The sequence below is a fragment of the Martes martes genome, assembly GCF_963455335.1.
Source record: "Martes martes genome assembly, chromosome: 17".
Classification (NCBI taxonomy): Eukaryota; Metazoa; Chordata; class Mammalia; order Carnivora; family Mustelidae; genus Martes; species Martes martes.
The window spans coordinates 28858598-28880344 of NC_137905.1; the positions used below are offsets into that span (position 1 = coordinate 28858598).

Here is a 21747-nt window from a genome sequence, read left to right on the forward strand (position 1 = left end):
GAAGAAAAGGATAGATTTTTCAAAAATCCATTCATTTTGGTAGAGAGACGGTCATGCTAGTCCCTGCGACAAAACCAAAAGTGTATAATGGCTCGAACGGGGGAGGTTTATTGATTCCTGATGTCGAGTCCAAAATGGACGCTTTCTCCAAAAGATGATTCAGGAATCCAGGTTTATTGTCCTGAGTTTCTTTGATTTTAAAGCATGGTTTCCAAGGTCGTTGGGTTCATCTGCAACAGTGGTGGAGGGAGCAGGGGAGGGTGGGGAAGGCACACCCACTTCTACCCAGCAAGTGCTGGCAGGTAGCACTTCCTATAGGATTCCATGGACAAGAACTAGTCACGTGACTTCACCTAGAAGCATGGGGGGGAGACGTAGTTCTGGCTTGTCACTTGCCACCCATTGGTAACCTATACTAGGGAAATGGGAGCACGAGTCTTTGGTGGACAGTTATCCTCTCTACTGTATACTTGAGCTGTCAGGCGACCCCTGGGATGGGGTTGAGTTGGAGTCAGGAGGTATAGGCTTGAGCTTCAGGGTCCGGCTGTGTCCTTCGGGGTGAATCATTTCACCTCTGTGAGCCTCCGTTTCCTCATCTGTAAAACGGAGATCACGTAGAATGGGAAGGGGAAGGGATGACCATGTTATAAACCATCAAATGTTCTACCTGCGGTTTGCCCAATGTGTTTGGATACAATAGTATTTTAGGAAAAATGTGAGGACATGGACAATTTAAATGGATTTCAACTTTCCCTGGGGAAGGGGGCAGGGGGACCACTGAAAGAGCTAGTAATGCCGGACCTATATTCTTATATGGTGACTCTCCGCTAGAGCCGAACGTGAAAGAGGCATCACCACAGTTTCCTACGGTCCCCACGACTCACTGACATGGCCTGTCTGGCCCCCGTTTGCAGGTAACTCTGAGACTCCTGAGCCATACCAGTGTCCTAGAGGGTAATGACGATAATCACCCCCAAGCTGCAGGAATGTTTGCCTCCTACTTTTCTGCTTCCCAAAGAACTGAGGCATTTACCAACCCTCTCCCCCAGCTGCAGAATCTCATGCATTGGCTCGATTAACTGATCTGCTCTAGAAGTTGCTTATCAACAATGAAAGCCAGTGTTTAGGAATTTTTTTAATCGTTGCGTTTTTAAATCTTGGCAAGAGCCTTACGTTTCGAAGACCACCGCACAAACTTCAGGGTCTTATCCATTTTCATACTATAATGAATGGAAAAGGTTTGATTCAGAGCCTTTTGAGTCCAATAATATGATTAGTAGGTTGGTCTGCTGGGGAGGTCGGAGCGCTAGGGAGAATGACTAGCTGACTGTTGTAATGACTGGCACCGGTGTTGATGCCGGGAGCACGGTTTTGTTGGGGCAGGCTAGTTTTCTCCTGCCAATGTCCACTTGGATATCACTGGGAAGGCAGTCGATGAACCATCATGAAAGCCTTTAAAAGTCTGTTGACAGAAGATAAGTTAAAAGAAATAGACTTACGTAAGACTGCAGGGCAGAGCAGGGTAGCAGGAGAAGAGAACGAGAAAGAGGAAGGGAGACGGCATGGGAAGAAGAAGGAGGAGACTAATGCCGCTATATTATTTGGGACAGGCTAAGGAGAGCTGGTCTACCAATGAGCCGGTATCTCAATGGCTTGAATCAACAAAGGTTTATTTCTTGCTCACGGTACAGATCCATCGAGGGTCAGCAGGGCTCTCTGCTCCACATTGTCCTCAGTCTGGGACCCAGCCTGAAGGAGCCTCCGCCATCTGGAACATCGTGATGGGAAGGAAAGAGAGAGAGAGGTAAATCATGCACTGACTTTTAAAGAACCCCGCCCAGAAGTGACGCATAGCACTTCTCTGCACGTTTCATTGACAAAGGATGTCCTAGGCCAGGCCTCTTTCAGGATGACTGGAGAAGTACAGTCCTACCACACGCCCAGGAGAAAAACAGGACAGTCTGTAACCAATCTTCGTATCTACCCCTCAGAGGTTCCAGGATTCAGGATCTGGAAATGATCTATATTAGTTGCCACCCTTTGAGTTGCATTGAAGGTGAAACTACTTAGAAGGGAATTTATGAACTCACAAATCCCCAAATCCAACAGCAGATCTGTCAGTCTGCAAGCAAAGCTGAACCCAAGGGTTCAAAGTCTCTAAGGCCTGTTCTCTTTCCATCTCTCAGCTCCATTCCCTTCATTCTCAGGTTTCCTAGTACCACACTGCAAGTCCAATGGGTAAAGAATGTGTGTAGCTCTCCTCCCCCTTAATGAAAATCCTAGGCCTCAATCTCACTAGACCAAATTGGGTCACGTGCATGTTGCCGAGCCAATCATTGTATCCAGATGAACAGAATGTTAGACTTAAATCCTATGTCTAGCCCAGGAACTACAGTCGAATTAATTTCATTGAAAGCATATGGACCAAAGGGAGGGGAGGTAAGGGGAATGGATCACGAAGGAAACTCAGGATGCTGGACTAGAAGCATTGTCCAAAAATATACACAAATAAAACAATACCCAAAACAGGATGTAGAGGTGCTCCCACCCAGTGGTTTTCCAAGTGCTGTTTTGTAGAGGGTGTTTTGTGGGCTGCCGGTGAAGGCTAGGGTCAGGTTCCTGCACTCTTTAACCTCCCTTTCGATTAAAGCAATTGTACTTTGATTGCTGTATATATTAAGATTCCATGGAAAAATCTGGTAGGAACCAGAAAGGAGGATCCTCTGCTAAGAAAGAGAGAAAGAAAAGAAAGAGAAGAAAGAAAAAGAAGAAAAGGAAGGAAAGAAAGAGAGGATTAAACATTACTTCTCTTTGATCCCACCTCTCATTTTACAAGAAATCGATATTCTGAAAGATTGGATTTCTCCTCATGTCTCATTGGCCAGAATTGGTCACATGGACACCTAGGTGCAAGGGATGCTGGGAAAGTAAGCATCTGGCAAAGAGGACTGAAATTATCATGAATGGCCTAGACGTAAATGGCATATCCCCTAAGACTGGGCACACTGCCACCCCAAACAAAGTTGAGGTTCCTTCAAGAAGAAAGGAAGGAAATGACTCTCAAGGAGCTGTCGGCTATGGGGGCATGAATGTGATATCACTGAAAATTCCTTAAGGCTATCGCTGGCTCTTATGCCTCTGTTTATTCCTCCACTCATCTATGAACTTTGCCTACAATGATCTCCTTTACTCCTCCCCGAAGTCCTGTGAGATAGTGACTCATACACTGACGTTTAAAGTGTCTACCCAGGGGTTGGTGACCTAGTTGGCTCAGTCAGTGGAGCACGTGGCTCTTGATCTCGGGGTTGTGAGTTTCAGCCCCACATCAGGGATAGAGTTTATTTAAAAAAAACAGAAACAAACAAAAAAATCCTAACGTGTCTAACTGCAATGGACTTGTCGCTCTGATTCTGTTCCTTTTACAAATGGATAAACTGAACCCCAGAAGTGAATTGCATACCCAGGGTCATGCAACTAGTAAATTTTGCTTATCCTTTACTATATGCCTTCAGCACAGAGAGAGACTGAATACAGAGGGAGGAGGGAGCCTCAAGCACAGAACTTTAACCACATAGGATTGACCATATAGGGTGGGGGACAGAGTGGGAATGTGGACATGCCAGGAAGAGGGGACAGCATGTGCAAAGGCCCGAAAGCCAAACAGTACATAGCAATGGAAAACAGTTTTACGGGTTTAGAGCACAGAATCTGAAGGAGCATCAGCCTTAAGAGTTGGGGTCTTGTATGAGGCCCGTAGAGAGGCATTACATATTTGGGGCGGGGAATTATATCATTACATACACATTCTGTCTTCAGTGGGGAGAATCAACTAATTGTAAGAGCAGGACTAGAGCTGGGAGGAGAGAGGAGGAGGAGAGAGGTGACAGTGATCAGTGGCCTGGGTCACAGTGATGGTGGCAGGAATGAAGGGAAGTAAATCCTCAAGGGAAAAATCAAAGATATATGGAATCCCACCAAATCTGAGTCCAGATTCAGTAACAGGAGGTGACAATTGGGAAAAGTTGGGAAAAGCTGAGAAGTGACTCATAAAACAAACAAACAAACAAAACCTCATCTTTTTTTTTTTTTTTTTTTTTTAGGATTTATTCACTTATTAGAGAGAGAGCAGGGGGAGGGGCAGAGGGAGAGAATCTTCAAGCAGACTCCCTGCTTAACAGGGAGTGTCCTCAGGGCTCCATCACATGAACCATGAGATCATGACCCATGCGGTAATGACCTGAGTTGAAGTCAAGAGTTAGATGCTCAAATGACTGTACCACCCAGGTGCCTCCTGACTGGGGGGTTTCTAGATGGTGTGTTGCCCTTTACTAAGGTGGGACAGGTGGCAGGAGAACATGGAGGATGCGAACCCAGGCAGCCTGGGTCCGGAGCCTATATGCTTAGTCGCACTGCTCTGGGGTCAGGGCTCCAGGACTGGGCTAGGGGAATGAAGGGAACCTAATCAAGGTGAGAAAACATCCCTCAGATGATGTAGGTACGCTGGACTTCCTAAACCCTCGTGCAGCCAGATCCAAACCCGGCCTTAGAGTGACTACAGGCCTATGTTCTTCCCTTCCACCCAAGAGAAGACACCTGAGGCCTCAGCTACGCCCCAGGACAGACCACCGGCGGGTGGGTGGGGGGCCTGAAACCAATCCTACTAGAACTCTGGTGTGAAATTTATTATTTCTTCAACCTGTATTCCCGGAAAATCACTTGGGAACTCTCACCCTGATAACCTAAAGCCAAGCCTCCGTGGCTGGCACAGTATTGATGGCAAGGGTGCAGAGATAAATGATTTAAACACTTGATAAACTCGTCTTAAAACGTGCCTTGAAGAATCGATGACCCCAAAGAGCTAAGTCAAATAAATCGTTTCAAAAAAGAAAAACCAAGAGTCAGGACTGCCCTACCACATTTTAAGACGTCTCACAGAGCCATAGTAAGACAACAGCAGAGTTCTGGTGTAAGAAAAATAGACCAGGAGAGTTTAGAAGCACGTCTCCGTGTTGTGGAAACATACATGCAAAGACGAAAAGAAAAGACAGTTCAAACTCACAGAACAGTGTGCTTTCTGGAATCCTCTTGTTTCTGTCCAAACATATAGGCACTGTATGGTGTGGTCCATGAACACACCAGCCTTGTAGGCGGTGCTGAATTGAATGACTTCCTAAAGCACCCCAGGAACAGTCTCACACTCATTCCGACCAGACTTCCAGGACACAGATACTATTACCATGACTTGACTGTGGGGAACTCAGTTTCCGAGAGGTTAAGAAACTTGCTCAAGGTCACACAGCTAATGTGTGGCAGAGGTGGAAGGCAAACCCAGCTTATGCTGACCCCAGAGCCAATGTTCTCCTTGCTTCTTGCTAGGCAGCAACCCCCGAAGAGAGAGAAAGCGGTGTGGGCTGGAGCCATTGAGAAAGCCTAGAAGCTTCTGGAAACACTTGAGCTCAATCTCTGAAGTAAGAGTGGATTTAGGCAGCAACCTGGGTGGGATTGTTCTGAGCCAAAGAATCCAGCCTGGGAAAAAGGTCTCGGAGAGTGAGTGTTTGGCCAGTGGGACCACAGCACAGGATATCCATAAGGGGTCTTAGGAGGCAGGGCCCCATAAGAGAGAGAGGTCAGACTGATGAAGAGCCTGGAATGACAGAGAGAAATTGGGACTTTGAATCTATTTGAAGTGCAGCTTTGATTTTGTCACTCTCCTGCTCTACAACATCCTATAGCTCCCTTGGCTAATGTCTCCTCTTAATACTCTCATATGTAGATGGAAAAATGTGGGAGGAAGCCTGGAGACAGACTTATTAGACATCACAGTCCAAGAGGGAGAGGACAAGGTGTGCGGGGGAGGCGAGAAAGGAAGAGCACGCACTTTGGGGCAGGATTCTGTGAGAAGGCCCCCATCCCCGCTACCTCCACCAGCATCTTACTACTCTCACCAAAGTAAGGATCACTGCTCCCTGGCAGCATCAGGTAACATTTCCAGTTTAGCAATAAGCTGGGACCTTATTCTGCTCATAGAAGGGAGCCACCAAGAGCCAGAAAAATCAGCTACTGCCTAAAACAGCAAAAAACAGCGGACAGCTCCCTCCGGGTTCCATCGAGGCCCAGAAAATAAGGGTCAGACATTCCTACGGGCTCATCTCCCGCCCCAACTCAGGCAAGTAAATTTTTCAGTGACTTGGTTTCCTCATCTGTAAAGTGGGGGATATTAAGAGTGCCCATGCCATCGGTTCGATGAGGTTCTCCTGAGATCATGTCCGTAAAACCTTTCCTGTAATAATGGGCGTATACTAGGAGCTCAGTAAGCTAGCTGTTACTGTTGACAACCAAATAATTGTTTTTGTAATACATTCACCTTTGGACCATGTGACTAACAGCCAAAGAATGGGGGTTGGAATTCTCAAATATTATGTATTTTACAGCCTGCCCCCGCAGGAGGTAGAGGCATGTGGGCCTTAGAACTAAAAAAAAAAAAAAAAAAAGTCAGAAGATGAAACAAATTCCATTTGACTCAATTCAAGAAGTTATGAATTGTCATTTTCCCTGCTGTGGAGATTGCTAATTATAAATGGATGGAGACACAGATGGGCAGACAGTAAATCATGAAAGCTAAACATGCATTCTTCCTTTGAAGTACTGATTGATATAAAAAATAAAAGAAGAAGAAGGAAGGAAGGAAAAGAAAAAAGAAAAGGAGGGAAGGAAGGAAGGGAGGGAGGGAGGGAAGAAGGAAGGAAGACCAGTTCCCCTTCCACAGGCCCCTGCTTTGTGTGACAGAAGTCCGCAGTGTCACCTCTAGGAGTTTCTCATTATTCAGCAGTTTTGGGAATGAGTGATTGATGTAATTAAAGTTATTGGTAAAGAAAGACTCAGTCACCAAGGAATAGATGAGTCAGCAGAAAGTTTAAGTAATGAAATAATGTTCCAAGGAGTGATTCTTAAAATAAGCTTTTTTTTTTTTTTTTTTCTTCCCTCTTCTTAACTCTAGACATCTTAACCATTGCTGGTCAGCAAAAAGTGTGAGGTCGTTAAGACGTGGGACAAACACGCCACGCAATTTTAGAAATTCTCAGCTGAAGTCGTTTTCAGCTAAAATAAATCGTATGTATGAAGTAGTTTTAGGAAAAGCGTTCATTTCTGGAGTGTCAACCTTGTGCTCCAGTGAGCTTTGCTCACATTATCTCATTTAATTCTCACGTCAAAGGGAGATATCATTGTTATCCTTGTTTTATAGATGAGGACACTGAATTTCAGAGAGGTTCAGGAAATCTCCCAGGGTTGCCCAGAGGGCACATGGCACAGATCGAATGGAACCCCGGCAGGCGGGCACTAGGGCCCACCTGCTTCTGGGCCTTTCTGTGGAGATTTTTCAGTCACTTAATCTTGTTCACGAATACACTCTGGATAATGAGTGCCATCCAAATTTGAACTCACCCTGGTCTGACCCCAGAGCTGTTTCAAAATTCCTACTTCTGGGGGAGAATATAGACCAGTGGATTGACTTGGAGTCCATTCATCTGTTTGCATTTCCACTAACATGTATTGAATCCTCTGGCCACGTCAGGCTTTGGACTCTGTGTTGGTATTACGAAGGTAGCTGGGAGAATGTGTGATAGTCCATGTGACAGATGACAAAGGCTCAGACCAGAGCAGTGGAGAGGAGGCAGTTGAATAGGATCCCCTAGAAGGATCTATGGGACCTGGGGAGTGAGGCCATGTGAGGAAAGAGAGGTGGCGGCCTGTTTCTGAAGTTCTTCCACAGAGGGAAGTGCCCACTAGGTGACCAGGCTGGGCAGAAGGTCCTCAAAGAGAGAGGAAAGAGGGGACAGGTGGGAGATGTGGTGGGAGTGTTGACTCTGACTGACATTACAGCCGGGGGCCCAACAGTCCCCTCCCACCCGCCACAGTAAACAAGGTTACCATGTGTGACCATGGGTGGCTTTGGGAGAGAAAGGAATGGGACGGAAACTTGCCACTTGTGAGCAGCTGGAGAAAGCGGACATGAGGGGCAAGGACCACCCCCCCAGGTCTAGCACCCTCTACAACTCTGTTCAGAGCTGGAGGTCCCAACTCCCTCTCCTTCCCCTAAAGAAGGAAAGAGCAGCTAGAGTCTTCTGTGGTGTGAAAGGGCACATTGGGTAGTAGGTCTTGGCCATTTACCCCCAAAGAGTGACCCACAGATGAGAAAAAAAAGGACTTCGGTCTCGCACATCTAGAGTGACAGAAGGAACAACAGCCCAGCAGCGTCGCAGAGATCTTCCCAATTTGGTCCTGCCTTCTCCAGCGCAGACGTGGAGATGAGGACTACTGCCCAAGGCATTTATTCAGAAAGGAGCACGGGGAAGCTGGCTGGGGAAGGGGAGGAAGCCTTCCCTGGCTCTGTCACCAGACAGCTTTGTGATCTTGAGCACGTCGAACAAGTCGGGGCCTCTGTTCCCATACCTAGAAAATGTTACCATTTTCCAAAGTGTGGTAATCAGCCCACCTCCGGGGCCACATGAGGTGGTGTTAGGTAGGGTGAAAACTTGCTCCTGTGGCCCATGTAATTTTGAAGGCAGCATGCAAAGCAGAGGAATGGGGTTGGGGAGGCCTCTGGGACCAACCAGAGTCCCGGAGAGGGATGCCGCTCACCTTCAGAGCCCAGGGCACCAAGAACCTCACAGCACGAATTTGCTTTTTATCATTGTCTTGTGTTGATGGCAAGTGATACTCATTTTTCAGTTGCAGCACTGGTATAAATATCCCTTTCAAAATAAGTAGATGGTGACAAAACTCCAAAACTTGCAAGAAGTTATTATGGAAATAGTGGTTGCGATTGTTGGTGGCTGGGACAGGGACATGGAGGGTGGGAGCCCCGAGGGTTTCGAGGAGGCCGAGCAACATAAGGGCTCATTCCTAACAGACTCAAGTCCTATGGAGCCTTCTCAGACATTCCTCCTTCGTGGTGTAGGAACTGGCAGGTGTTTGCCAGAGTAGAAGAGAAAATTAAAAAGGAAAAAGAAAGTGAGTAAGGAAAAAAAAAAAAAGTCTGGTGAGGAAAACAACTCCACCAACCAAAATAAACCAGGCCAGTGATTTTTGTACCACACTCTTCATGAGAGCAGAGAGGTGATGTTTATTCTAAATGAACCCTTTTCTCCAAGTTGCTGCTAATCCACGCTTTTACGTGATCCAGGAAAATCGGTCCTCATGGGCCAATGAACATCTTTGCACGTATGAGTATTTGGAAAAAGAGCCACCTATTACCACAGAGTTTGGATTTAGATGCTGGATACAAATAGAGGGCAAACAAAACTAACAAAAAAAAAAAAACAACAACAAAAAACCCTTGTGGTTTGGATCTAAAAAAAAAGTCTCAGAAATGACAACTGTGTGGTTAAGTCTGATGTCAAACCGAGTTAGCTGGGAAGGTGTCTGGGATGCTGTGGAACTGTGAGGGTATTTGGAATCTAGGGCTAACAGATGTCTCACTCTGCTTGAAAGATGTCAAGATGCTGTTCCTAAGGGCCTATGAGTTCCCTTGGGACAAAGCCACTGATAGTTTTACAGAAAAAATGCCCAAGCTGACGACCATATATCCAACAACACAAGGAGTCAAGAAAAGAATTGAACGGGGGGGAGAAACAGTCAAGCTAAGACATAAAGAAAGGAAGGAAGGAAAAAAAGAATGGAGGGAGGGAGGAAGGGAGAGGAGGAAGGAACGAATTCAAAAATAATACATGAAAGATCCATGATTCAGGGCCTTGCCTCCTATTCAAATCTTTGTTTGATAGGAGGTACTCTATGAACCTAGGGGTAAAGGAACATTGATTTTTGTTTGCATTATGTAGGATAACGGTGGGCGGTGGGCAGACAGTCACTTCCAACAGGAGAAATGAGCAAATCTTTTCAGCTAGCAATGATTTACAGAAGAAAACCCTCCTTGGCAGGGGCAGCAGGCTCAGACCCTCCTTGCTGTCGAGTGTCTGGGAGAGATGGCCCATTCCTAGCTTTGCCCTCATCTGCACTTCACACGCGGAGTCCTAAAGAGGCAGCAGTCCTCCAGCAGCGTTGGAGGAGGGCTAAGATGTTTCCGGGCCCAGCCTAAAAATATCTCCCTTGACAGCCTGTCACCGTGTCTGACATTCCACCATTATAAATTCATTCCTCTCTGTTAAGGCATTTTGTTTCCAGCTCTCTGTTAAAATACGGATATCCCAGAGAACACAGCTCGGGCGAGGCACAGGCAGAACACAGCCGAGGAGTGAGGAGACTTGGATTTCTGGCTCCGTTCTGCCTGGGAACTCACTGTGTGAGCTTGGGCGAGTCATTTTCACTTTCTGGACCTCACTGTCTCCACTGATTTAAAAAATAGAAGAAGAAAAAGAAAAAAAAATACAGGAGTAAAAGGGCAGATGTGGTGGTCAGGGAGCTCGAAGATGTCTGGTTTCAGGAGGGAAAACATTGTGCTCATTTTAGGGTTTGTCCCTGGATGCCCCGCCCAGTGTGTCCACTGGAACAGCTCTTCTGGGCCAAAAGGCAGGGAGGTCAGGTCAAATAGTGTCTTACTTTCTCCCTCTTAACAAATAAAATAAAATAGGGGCGCCTGGGTGGCTTACTGGGTTAAAGCCTCTGCCTTTGGCTCAGGTCATGATCCCAGGGTCCTGGGATGGAGTCCCACATAGGGCTCTCTGCTCAGCAGGGAGCCTGCTTCCTCCTCTCTCTCTCTGCCTGTCTCTCTGCCTACTTGTGATCTCTGTCTGTCAAATAAATAAATAAATCTTCTAAAAAAATAAATAATATAATAAAATCCCTGTGCCTCTCTTATATTTGACATCTCAACAAATGGCATCTCCCAAGTCCCTTAGTGCCCAAACCCTTGGAGGCATCCAGAATACCCCTCGGCCCACCTCCCACATTCAATCTATAAGCAAAGCCTGTTGACTCTACTTTCAAAATATGGCCTAAACCTGATCACTGGGAGCAACCACTACTTCTCTGGTGACCTCCATGGTCCAAGACAGCATTACCTCCCCCTGAATTCTACCATTAGCCTCCTAACTGGGCCCTGCTCTGATCTTGCCCACCCAGAGCTTCAGCTCCTCATGTCTGGGGATGCCTCGAAGACATAAATTAGATCCTATCACTCCCCAGACCATCCCTCTCTTCCTTTCTCTCTCTCATCATTAAACCCAAAGATCTCACCAAGACCAACAAAACCCCCTATAGCCCAAACCTGGGTTTGCCTTGGCCTCATCACCTCCTGGAAAGTTCCCATTGCTGTTGCTCAAATCTGTTCTGACCTCAGGATCTTTGCACTTGCTATCCCTTCTGCCCAGAAATCGCCCCTTCTGATATCTTCATGGCCTACTCCCCAACTGCTTTCGGGTATCTCCTCAAGGGTCCCTCCTAAGGGATGCTTCCCAGACTATCCTGGCTAAAGGAGCAAAATCCCTTCCACATCCTCACCCTACTTAATTTTTCTGCCAATATTCATCATCCGGGCATTGTGAGAAGACATCATCACACTCATTTGCTCACTTTCTGTCTCCCCCTCCATAGTGTAAGGTCCAGGAGGGCAAGCTTTGTTTTGTTCACTGCTGCAAAATCATACCTGGAATGGCACATCTGGGATATCTTAGGTGCTCAGGTTAAGCAGAACTGCACTAACCTGGAGGCCAATCTAAGCATTCCACGGGATGGGATCAATGCCAAGGTCTTTCCTGCACTATTTCAGCAGGACAGGATGTCCTGGGGAGTCAAAGGTAGAGCAGACTGTTGAGAGATCAAGGTGGGGCAGTGTGGAGGATACAAGGTAGGCAGGGGAGATAAAGAATCTCAGCCGAATTTACAAGTTCATGGGCTGCAAGTTCTTGATTGAGACCAGAGGAAGCCAAAAGGCCCTTGTGGACAGATTCCAAAAGGCAGAATCCTGCAGACAAAGGGTAGGTTGTGAGTGGGAGGAGCTCTGAACCACCACCACCAGGGAGAACTGATCTGCAATTGATTCTATCCCAAAGCTGGTCCAGCCAGCTTCCCAAAGCTGAGCTCTGATCATCAGGTCGCTCCCCTATCTAACTGACTTCCCAGGCTCCCAGTGTCCCCCCATCAAGCCCCAGGGAGTGTTGTGAGGCTAGAGAAGGTGGGAGGAGGGGGAGTGCTAAGGGACATCAGTCATTCTTGCAGGATCCTCCCAAAGCCTCAGTCTGCTGCCCTTCCCTTTTAACCCCAGGCCTTGGCTGGTGTCTCTCATGAAGTAGTCTTAAGAGAGTGTGACCCCAGTAACTGTACTGAAGAACAACTGTATGCCATTCACTAGAATCCTCACAAAACCAGGGGTGGTATAAGACCTCATTTTACAGGTGATAGGACTTAGCCACCAAGGCCCAAGCACCCAACCAGTAAGCCATAAGGTCTCTCGCAGACAGTCCCCCCCCCCCATTCCCGTGCTGCCTGGGGGTTCCTTGGTCACACTCTGTCCCAGCTATTACAAGGCTGAGGCTGGAGAGGCTGCCACCTATCCGGGCCTGCACCACGGGAGCCCAGTCTCCCCCTAGGCCTGAGCAGCCCGCCCGCAGGGGGCGATGGTGGCACGGCTGGCTGCAGTCGCCCTGAACGCGGGGTTGGCCAGCAGAAAGCAGCTAAGGTCAATGAAAGCGCCAGGGCCAGGGCCAGGCGCTAGGGGAAACCCTGGCAGCGCTAAGCACCCCGCTCCCGGCCCCCCCAAGGCGGTACCCCCGCTGTGATGAGCGCCGCCGCCAGGCCGCCAGTGCAAACTGGAGCTCTCTAGCCCTTGTTTGATGAGCAGCGGCCAATAAATTCATTAATCATCATTTTATGCCTCATCAAACCCCCTCCAAGCCCCTCCATGGGAGTTACACAAATTAGCCCCTGAAAAGACAGTAATTTCAGTATAGCGAGGTAAGTGCTTTCTGATGGGCTCCGCGCACAGAGCTCTCCTGACAGGCCAATCCATCAGCGCCTTGGGGATGGGGCGCGGCCCTGCCTAGCCGGGCCTCACCCGGCCCAGCCCTGGCCAGCCTCCCCTGCGCCAGCCCTCCCAAGTCCTGCCCAGTCTAGCTTCCGGGGGCTACCTGGAGCGGGTCTCCGACGAGGGCTCCCCTTTCCCCGGCTCCTTTACCCCCAGGCACCGCAGGCAGCTGTGTCTGGCCTCCTGTCCTCACCCACCCCGACCTCCGCCCCAGCCCTTCCGAACAGAAGAAAAAAATGGCAGTGGGGGGAGTCCCAGGCCCAGCTTGGGGAACGAACTAAGGATGGCGGAGGAGGACGAGCCAGCGCTGAAGTTCTGAACTCCAGACCCGGGGAAGGAAGAGCCAAGCAGGCCTTTCTCCTAATGCCTAGATGTCCGGTTCCGTGACCCCTTGAAATTATTGAAGGGCTGTGTATATTGCGTGCGCACGTTATGGGGCGGGCTGGAGGGTAGGTAATCCATGGCGTCCCGACGATTCTGAAAGAAACCCCAAGCTCCAAAAGACAGCCATCTGGGAACAGAGAAGGGGGTCCTTCTGTCTAAAGGGCGGCTCCACAGGACCCTGGTGGCGGGGGTGGAGGTGGGGCGCGCCTAGCCTTTTTCGTGGCCCTGGTTTCTTTCTCTCTGAGACCGCCACCTGGGGCGAAAGACGACGCCTGGGGAGGAAAGCAAGAAGGGATTTTCTATCAAATGCCCCGGGGCCGGTTGGACTCCAGCATGGGGAGCTGAGTAAGAGAAGGGAAGGGAAAGAGCCAGAGAAAATTCTGGCGAGGAGCGGGATATTTGCAAAAGCGAAGCCCGCGCAGCGCCTTCTCTCTGGTCCTGGAGCACAGAAGGTCCCGTGGGCACCCTACCCGGCGGCAAGGGGCCATGCAAAGGAGGTCGAGGAGGAGCCGCAGGCCGAGCGGAGCCTACCGATCGGCCAGCGCACTATAACCGTGGAGGGCTGGAGCGCTGAGCGACGCGCGGCTCCTTCATTAGCTTCCCCTCCGCGGCGCTGCATGCCTCGGAAAATAAGTTAGCAAACGGGGAGCCGTTTATCTCTTTTATCTTGGGGCCTGATCCAATTAAATAAGTGCACATTTACATTTGCATCCATCAGGCGAGAGCGCTGAGAGCCCGGGGTTTGCTCGGAGCAAATAAAAGCAGATTTCAGTGGGAAAAAGTGGCGTCTGGGCGCGCCGGGCTCGTCCGGGCGCCGGAAACGAGCGCAGCCAGGAGGGCCGCCTTGGGGACTGAGAGCTGGGGCCTAGAGCTGACGGGAGGCCAGAGACCCCCCGCAAGGGCCGGAAGGGCCGACCTGGGCAGGGGGTGCGGCCAGAGCTGCATCCCCACCCCAGAGGCGATCCTCCCTTAGGCCACAACCTGGGCCCCCTCTTGTGTCCTGGACCCAAGCCGCATTTAAACGAAAACGAAAAGGAGAGCAACTCTGGCCAGGTCACCGAGGGAGACCCGTGGGGTGGGTCTAGGGACAGTCCTGCAGTTTTGGCCAGTTTGGAAGGAGGGCAGGTGGCAAGGTCTCAGTCAGGCCCGATTTTCCTAGTCGGTGGCCGAGTGGAAAGGGATTCCAAGATCCAGGCGGCGGACGCGCCTCCGCTTTCCCCCAGTATCTCTGCACCAGAGGGAGACCAGTCGACACTATGGGTTAGCGCTTCTGTGGGAGTGAAAGCGGACGCTCAGGTGTGCACCTCTTGGTTTGCTGCGCCGACTTCATCAAAATGCTTTCGAAATAGGAGGGTTTCAAGAATGCGAAGGTAGTTTTGTTTTTCCTTTTTCTATGGAAGTCCAAGGCATAGACCAAAAGACAGAAACGGTTTTAGGGGGTGCGGTTGCGTGGTAGACCCCGGATAGGCCAGCCCGCAGACTAAACAAAACTGTGCGGGTTCCAGAACCCTGGCCCGGAAAGGCCAGCAGAAGGGAAGCGCACACCTGAAGCCCAGCGGGAGCCGGGGCGCGCTGCGTGGGCCACGCACCGCGGCGGTCTCCCACCTGCACACTGTTTCAACCGTGGGCGTATTTCCTCAATTACCTGCCGCCTAGTTTCTGCCCAAACCGTGGCGGGAATCGGTGGGGTTAAAAGTGTTCTAATCGCGAGCCCTGCTCTCCAAATCTCCAATACTAACTGGGTCCTGGGAGCCGAGCCGCGGCGAGTGCGGTAACTGGGCAGTTTCAGTTTGACCCGCTTGGGGTTCAGAGCTAAGACCCCGCTGGGGGTGGGGGACAGAGCCAGGTCTTGCCTTAACTCCTCCTCTCTGCCAACAGCGTGGCGCCCGGGGACCAGTAGGCGGCGCCCTTCCTAAACTGCATCCGCGTTCGGCTCCCTCCTGGGAGCGCAAGCACATTCCTTTCACTTTGGGCGCTTTGAGAAGCACTATTGCTTGCGTCTGCCCGAGCTGGCAGCTAGTCGTGGGGGACAGGTGGGCTGGGAGGCACGGTCATTTCTGGAACTGCACGTACGACCCTCCCCCGCAACCTTCCAGGCTCCAAGGGCTTCGCACCTCTAGCAAAACGAGAGGCCCCGAAGGGTTTGCAAACCAGAAGGCCTCGATGCAGGCCCCGCACCCAGGCCGGGGAACAACATTTCGAGCTCCAGAACCCCGAGCCGAGGAGCGGGAAGGGAAGCAGTAATGTCCCCTTTCTGTAGCTTCTCCTCAGTGTCCGCTTATGCGCCCTCGAGGATTGACTGGGCTGTTGGCTCTTCACCCCCAAATCCCATGAACTGATTCGGACCCACACAGAGAAGTAAGGGAAGGGATCCAGTCAGTCCCGGTTTGGCGCTGCCTCAGGGCAGGTGACTGCATAGACCCCACGCAGTGATCCCGCTGCCCCTGCTGCCTGGGATTAGGCCCTCCTGGGACCTGAGTGCCAAGCTATAGGCTCCTTGAGGGGGCCTGAACCAGCGCAGTCAAGTGCAGGTGGCAAACGTCCGCGCTGCCCCCGCACCGGGTGTCTTAAGCACTGCCTCGCGCCAACTCCCGCACCCCAGTCTAAGCCTGCGAACAAACCTCGACTCCACTGCACCCCGGAAGTTTGCCCTCAGGGCCTCCAAGACGCTCTGCCTTTGAGACGGCCCAAGGCGCAGCCAAGCGGGGCTCGAGGAGGCACTTGGGAGCGGTAAAGACGCGAAACTACTTCTAGGATTAAACGCGGGAGACATCTAATTATCCGAACCCCGAACTGTGCGGCAGGCTTCCCCCAAACTGGAAAGTCTCTAGACACCAGAAAAACCACTGGCCAAGAAACCCAGCTCTGCAAAGAGCAAACCCCAAACTTAATTGGAGGCTTGTATTCAAGATGAAGTACGCAGAGAAACCCGTAGACCCTGCAGAGGCCAAGGGCAGGAGGGATGCGGACAGGGGGCAGCGACTCGGGTTCCAGCCTTCCGGCCCCTGGTGGTTTCGTTCCCTGGCCGGGAGGCTCCTCGCGCCGCCCCTCGTTGGGGAGAAACGCCGCGAGCTCCCCGGTGCGCGATTCCCGTTCCCAGGGAGCCCCGCGGGCGTTCGGCTCCCAGCCCCGAGCCTCGGATCTCAGACTTGGGAGGCCCGCGCCGCGCTATTTGCATATTCCAGAGAACACAAGGAGGCCTGTAATTTTCTTTTTTAAAATCGTTGGGCAGGGTTTAGGGCCAGCGCTTCCAAAACCCCGCAGAGCTGATGTGGTCCTTAAACTCTCTCTTAAGAGAAGGGGACTGGCCTATTCTTCTGACTTTTTTAGAAGAGAAGGTGACTCCTGGGGCTGCATATTCAACGGGGGGGGGGGGGGAGGAGGGAGAAGCTGATTGTGAACTAGGCTGTGGGGGGGGGGGAGTGGAGGGGGCCGGGGCTCCGGGGTGGGGGGTGGTGGTAGGGCGAGTCATCTCTGGAATGCAATTGTTTAAAAAAATCATTTATAATTAAAGGAACAAAATAAAATACGATCATCTCATGCATATTTAATCATTCACACTTCCAGCTTTGAAACCATTTTCCCTGCGTGAATTTTCTCACTAATTTAAACTCTTAATTCGACTGCTGTTCGCAAAAACATCTGGACAATGCGGTTTGCAAACTTGTTTAAATTCGAATAAGCGAATGGAGTCCCGTCGCAGGTTTAAAAAAAAAAAAAAGCAAAAGTTAAAACTTCGATGAAAGTTTGAGGTGTGTCTAAAAAAACAAGTAGGGTTAAAGTAATCTTGAGTAGAAATGCAAATATGTGCGTTCTGATTTAGGCTAATTAAACCGGTGTTATGTGCAAACACATTCACTCTGCACTCAAGCTTGGGTTTAATAGAGCAAATTAATTCCCCTGGCTGGAGTATGTTTTTGCGGTAAACCCTCCCCTCCCCCGACCACCGAAAATTTCCCACGAAGTAAAACACGTCCTCGGTTCCACCTCTCCGACGCAAAATGGAGACGCGAACACCGACACTGTTGGCGGGCCTCGGGCACAGGGCGGTGTCTTTTCCCCATTTGGGATTGAGACTCATCCTGATTTTTCATTTTGAGATGAAACATGCGGGATTAAAACTAGAAAATACCACCCCCCCGCAATGCTTTTGTTACTACTTAGACTTTCCAATCAGAGACAGGAAAAGTGCTAACGCGACGACAAGCCTGATCGAGTCCACAACAGCCTCATTATCTAGGTAAATGTCTTCGAACTTTTGAAGGCCACTTGTCCAAAAAGGGGCGCGTGCGGGAGCGGGGGCTGGGGGCACCCTCCAGTTCGTTCGGGGCTCCCCTCACTGCCCCCAAGCGACTGTGGCTCTCCATCCCCCACTTCCGCCCACTCTCTCCAATCTCCGACTCTGCAAAGTGCAGGCTTGTATTTCAGGACAAGTGTGACACCTACCTGTGAAAGGGGGGAACCGTCCCCTAGCCAGTCCCGCGGCCCCAGTCTCGCGGCTGCGCGGGGATCTACGGGGCTGCCTACCACCCGCACTGTCGCGGCTGGAACATTTACTAATTTAATCAAATCCAACGAAGAGATCAATGCCCAATTTTAAAGGGGGTAGGGAAAACAGTGACTTGGGAAAGCCTTCTCCTTGGCATCCCCTAACGCTCCCCGCCCGCATTAGCCCACAGCACCTTTGAAATAGTAATAAGGGCTAAATCCGGCATAAAATCGAACTCATTAGCAAAGTTCACCAGCTGATTGCTTTGCATAAAACACGACACTGATTGGAAGTAATTAGGTTAAGCGATGGTGCTCGGGTGGTGCGTGTCTCTAGCAGGCTTTACCATCTCTTCTCCCTTCTGGGCACACACTTGGGTCTCTCTGCTCCTTCCTCCAGGGTCCAATCTCCCCCAAGCAGCCTGCATCAGGGATCCAAATCTGCATTCCCAGCAGGGCCAGGGTCCCCGGGGCCTGCCGCCTAATTATGGTTTCCCCCAGGCACACTGAGGTTCTGTGGAACCTTTCATTCCCCACTTTGGAAAAAAAAAAAAAAAAAGAAAAAAGAAAGAAAGAAAGAAAAGAAAAAAAAAAGAAAGAAAGTTGCAGTTTCCACCTTTTGTCCAAGGCCATGGACAGTTTATTGAGGCTTCTAAAAAGTAATGAGTGGCTCTGATTATGTTAAAATCTCTTTTAATTAAATATTTTGCATTTTACAAAGGCGGCTGCAGTTTCTTTTACTTTTTAAATCTAAGAGTATAACCTGTTTCCTTTCTGTAATAATACTTTTAGCTCATACCCAGAAAAATCAATAGGTGTAAAAAATTAAATTAAACTTGTATTTTTAAACTATGAAACAGTTTCGGGGGAAACACAAATGTATATATTTATATTACAAAAAAACATTAAATGCCTGTACAGGTGTCTTAATTTCATAATTTACTTCAAAGATATTGAATTATCAATTTAAATACAAAAACGCTACATTAAATATACAGAATAAGATTTAATACAAATCCTTTTTTAAATTTTTTTCTTTTCGGTTGGTTAAGACATTTTTGTGTGGGGAGATGTTTACATGGGTATGTCATCCATCTCCATGAACTATAAACTTTTTAATAGGAGGGGTAGTTTTGTTTTTCTCTCTTGTTGATGGAAAAATAACTGCCAAGGCCATGTTTTTTTAATAAATTAGGAAAGTCCGGGACCGACGCAGCCCGCGTTAAATGTCGGACATACCTTTCTTCAATTCATAGGGAGAGTCTTTGCACAGGTCTAGCTGAGACTGGCTCCGCAACATTTTCGGGTCTTTAGCCAAAGCGTCCGCTCGGTTCAACACGGTCTGGTTTAATCCATTGAAATGCGAACCCGGACCGGTTGTGGGGCCTGGCCCTGGCCCTGGGTGGCCGTGAAGGTGTCCGAAGGAGCCATAGTTCGTGTAGCCGGGATAGAAGGGCGCCGTGTAGTAGAGAGGCCGGGACAGCACCGTCCCGCCTGGAAAGGGGCACTGCGCCGAGGGCGAGCGCGATGGCGCCGGGGCCGGCGATGCGCGGCTGCCTCCTAAGGCTTGCCCCGCTACCGGCCCGGGGCACGGTGGGCATGGAGAGCCTTCGCTCCCGCTGCCCCCGTCCTTGACTTTGTCCGAGGATGTGGCGATCTCTGCCAGAGACCACAGTTTGGGCTTGGCGAGCACCGCCTGTGGCGGCGGCGGTGGCGGAGAGTGTATGACCGAGGGCCCGCCGGGACCGGGTGGCAGCTCTCCCGCGGCTGGGTGCGGGCCCGGAGCCGGCGCGCCAGAGGGGTAGTGAGGGGCCGGGTCCTCGGCCAACCGCGCCGCCGCTGGCCCCGCCGGGGAAGGCCCGCCGGCGCGGGGGGGCCCGGGCAGCGCGTCCAGACGGCCCTCGGATGGCGGCTCCTTAAAATCCGAGTCGCTGAGGCTGCCCTCCGTCTCCTTGCCGGCGGGGGTGGACGGCCCCTGCAGCCGTTCGCAGCCCGAAGCCGCCTTCTGCTCCGTTCCTCCTGCGGGCGAAACCCCAGGCTGTCAGGGGCGCGGAGGCCGCGCGGTGGGGCCCGGGTCCCCGCCCGCGAAGGCAGTGACCCTAGCCCTCAACCTCCAGGCCCCCCTTTTCCTTCTTACTCCCGCTCCAACACACCCTTTCCCGCGTCCACCAACCTGCTTCAGGGCCCTCGGAGTCGCCCTTGTCCTCTGGCTTCTGGGGCTCATCCTCGTCGTTTTTCTCCAGATCAATGTTCTCCTCCTCCTCCTCGTCCTCGCTGCGGTTCCGCGGCGTCCACGTCATCTTGTTCTCCTTCTTGAGGCGCCGGCGCGCGTTGGCGAACCAGGTGGACACCTGGGTGAGGGTCATCTTGGTGATGATGGCCAGCATGATCTTCTCGCCCTTGGTGGGGTAGGGGTTCTTGCGGTGCTCGTTGAGCCAGGCCTTGAGCGTGGCTGTGGCGTCTCGTGTGGCGTTCTTCCGGTACGCGGGGTCCCCATAGGGGTACGAGCCCAGGGGCGCCGCGTAGGGGTGGTACCCTAGGGAGCCTGCCATGCCCGGTGTATGATCGTAGGGAGAGCCCTGCAAGGAACAGGCAAAGAGAAGGTGAGAGCGGGCCGTGGTCCCCAGGACCACCTAGACGACCGAAGCACGTTTTCCCTGCGCCCAGGGGTCCGCGAGCTGCGAGGCCCAAACTCCGACTTCCCCTGGGGTAGGGCTGGCGGGCTGAGACCCAGGGGCAACTCTTCCTCCTCTTCCTCCTCCGTAGGGAGCGGGGGCACCAACTCCTGACTCCCATCCTTTGGGGACGCTTGAAGCCGCCCTGGCCTCAGCGGCACCCAGTAGGCCCGCGTCTGCCGGGGTAAGTCCGCCCCCCATGAGCAGATCGGGCCACCTTGGCCAGGCCCTCCACCCAGATAGAGGCCTGGGCAGCGGCGGCGACTCGGCACTTCGTGCCCGGATGGCTGCACGTTAGGCGCAAGGGGAGAGAGCAAGGGAAGTCAAGGCATTTTTCCCCCCATAGAGAAAGGCAAAGGAAAAGCAAAGCCTTGCCCGGGCACTCTCACCCCTCCAAAAATGTTACCCCAAACCGAAGCCACGGCGTTTTTCCAGAAAGTGCACCCGGCCGAAAAATCCCGGATGCACCGCAGCTCCGCCGACTTTTCAGAAATCTAATACCTCCAAATCGGATTGCGAAGATAGGATTACGGATTTGCAACATTTTGGAGGACTAATTAAAGGCGAGGGCAAACACATTTACATTGACTTAGCGCGCTTCTGCTCTGATTTCTGGTCCTTTTCTTTTGAACTACTTCTCCAAAATGGCAAAATCAATAAAATAAAATAAAATCTGCAGGGCGGCCTGGAGCTCATGTTTGAACCAGACGCTGCTCTTTAATTGCAGCGACCTCTCCCCAAAAAACCCTCTCCGCCCGCTCAGCGACCCAAGCAGGACGCGGCTCTGCTCTCCGAACAACTCCTGAGCCCGAGGCCCGGGAGAAGCCGAGCGAGACAGTCGCCCAAGTTTGCAGGGGCCGCGAAGCTTGGCGGGGGCGGTCGTGGTGGCGCCAGGGCCCGTGTCCTCCGCAGCCCCCGCCCGCCCCGCGCTGCCCCAGCTGCCCTTGCCCGCCGCGGCACCCGCTCACTCACCACGTACGAAGAGAAGGCGGCGGCGGCGGCAGCCGCGGGGTCGGCACCGTACTGGAGGTGCGAGTTGTAGCCCGGCGAGGGCGCCGTGAAGGCGGTGGAGCCGGCGTAGGGCGAGAATGCGGAGCCCGACGACGAGCGGCCGAGCTCATCCGTGCGGGGCCCCGAGATGACGCTGGTGCTGTACGCCGGGCACGAGTAGAGCGCCAGAGAGGCGGACGGCTGGTACAAGTAGCCCTGCGGGTAGGACAT

At 51.5% G+C, this 21747-nt stretch overlaps 1 protein-coding gene across 3 annotated transcripts; it reads right to left on the bottom strand.

Annotated features, from left to right (window-relative positions):
- Positions 1 to 1117: 1117 nt before the first annotated feature.
- On the bottom strand, positions 1118 to 21747 carry IRX5 (iroquois homeobox 5; the record flags this gene model as incomplete). 3 transcript variants are annotated; one of them, XM_080829039.1, is made up of 4 exons in its annotated part: positions 1118 to 1768; positions 19091 to 19870; positions 20025 to 20430; positions 21499 to 21747. In XM_080829039.1, 4 exons carry the CDS (start codon positions 21745 to 21747, stop codon positions 1704 to 1706), a joined length of 1500 nt encoding a protein of 499 aa, XP_080685165.1. In that variant the 3' UTR covers positions 1118 to 1703. The 3 variants fall into 3 exon arrangements, with proteins under 3 accessions (XP_080685165.1, XP_080685167.1, XP_080685166.1); XM_080829041.1 differs by lacking the exon at positions 1118 to 1768 and having other exon boundaries at positions 18464 to 19870; XM_080829040.1 differs by lacking the exon at positions 1118 to 1768 and having other exon boundaries at positions 18464 to 19856; positions 20005 to 20430.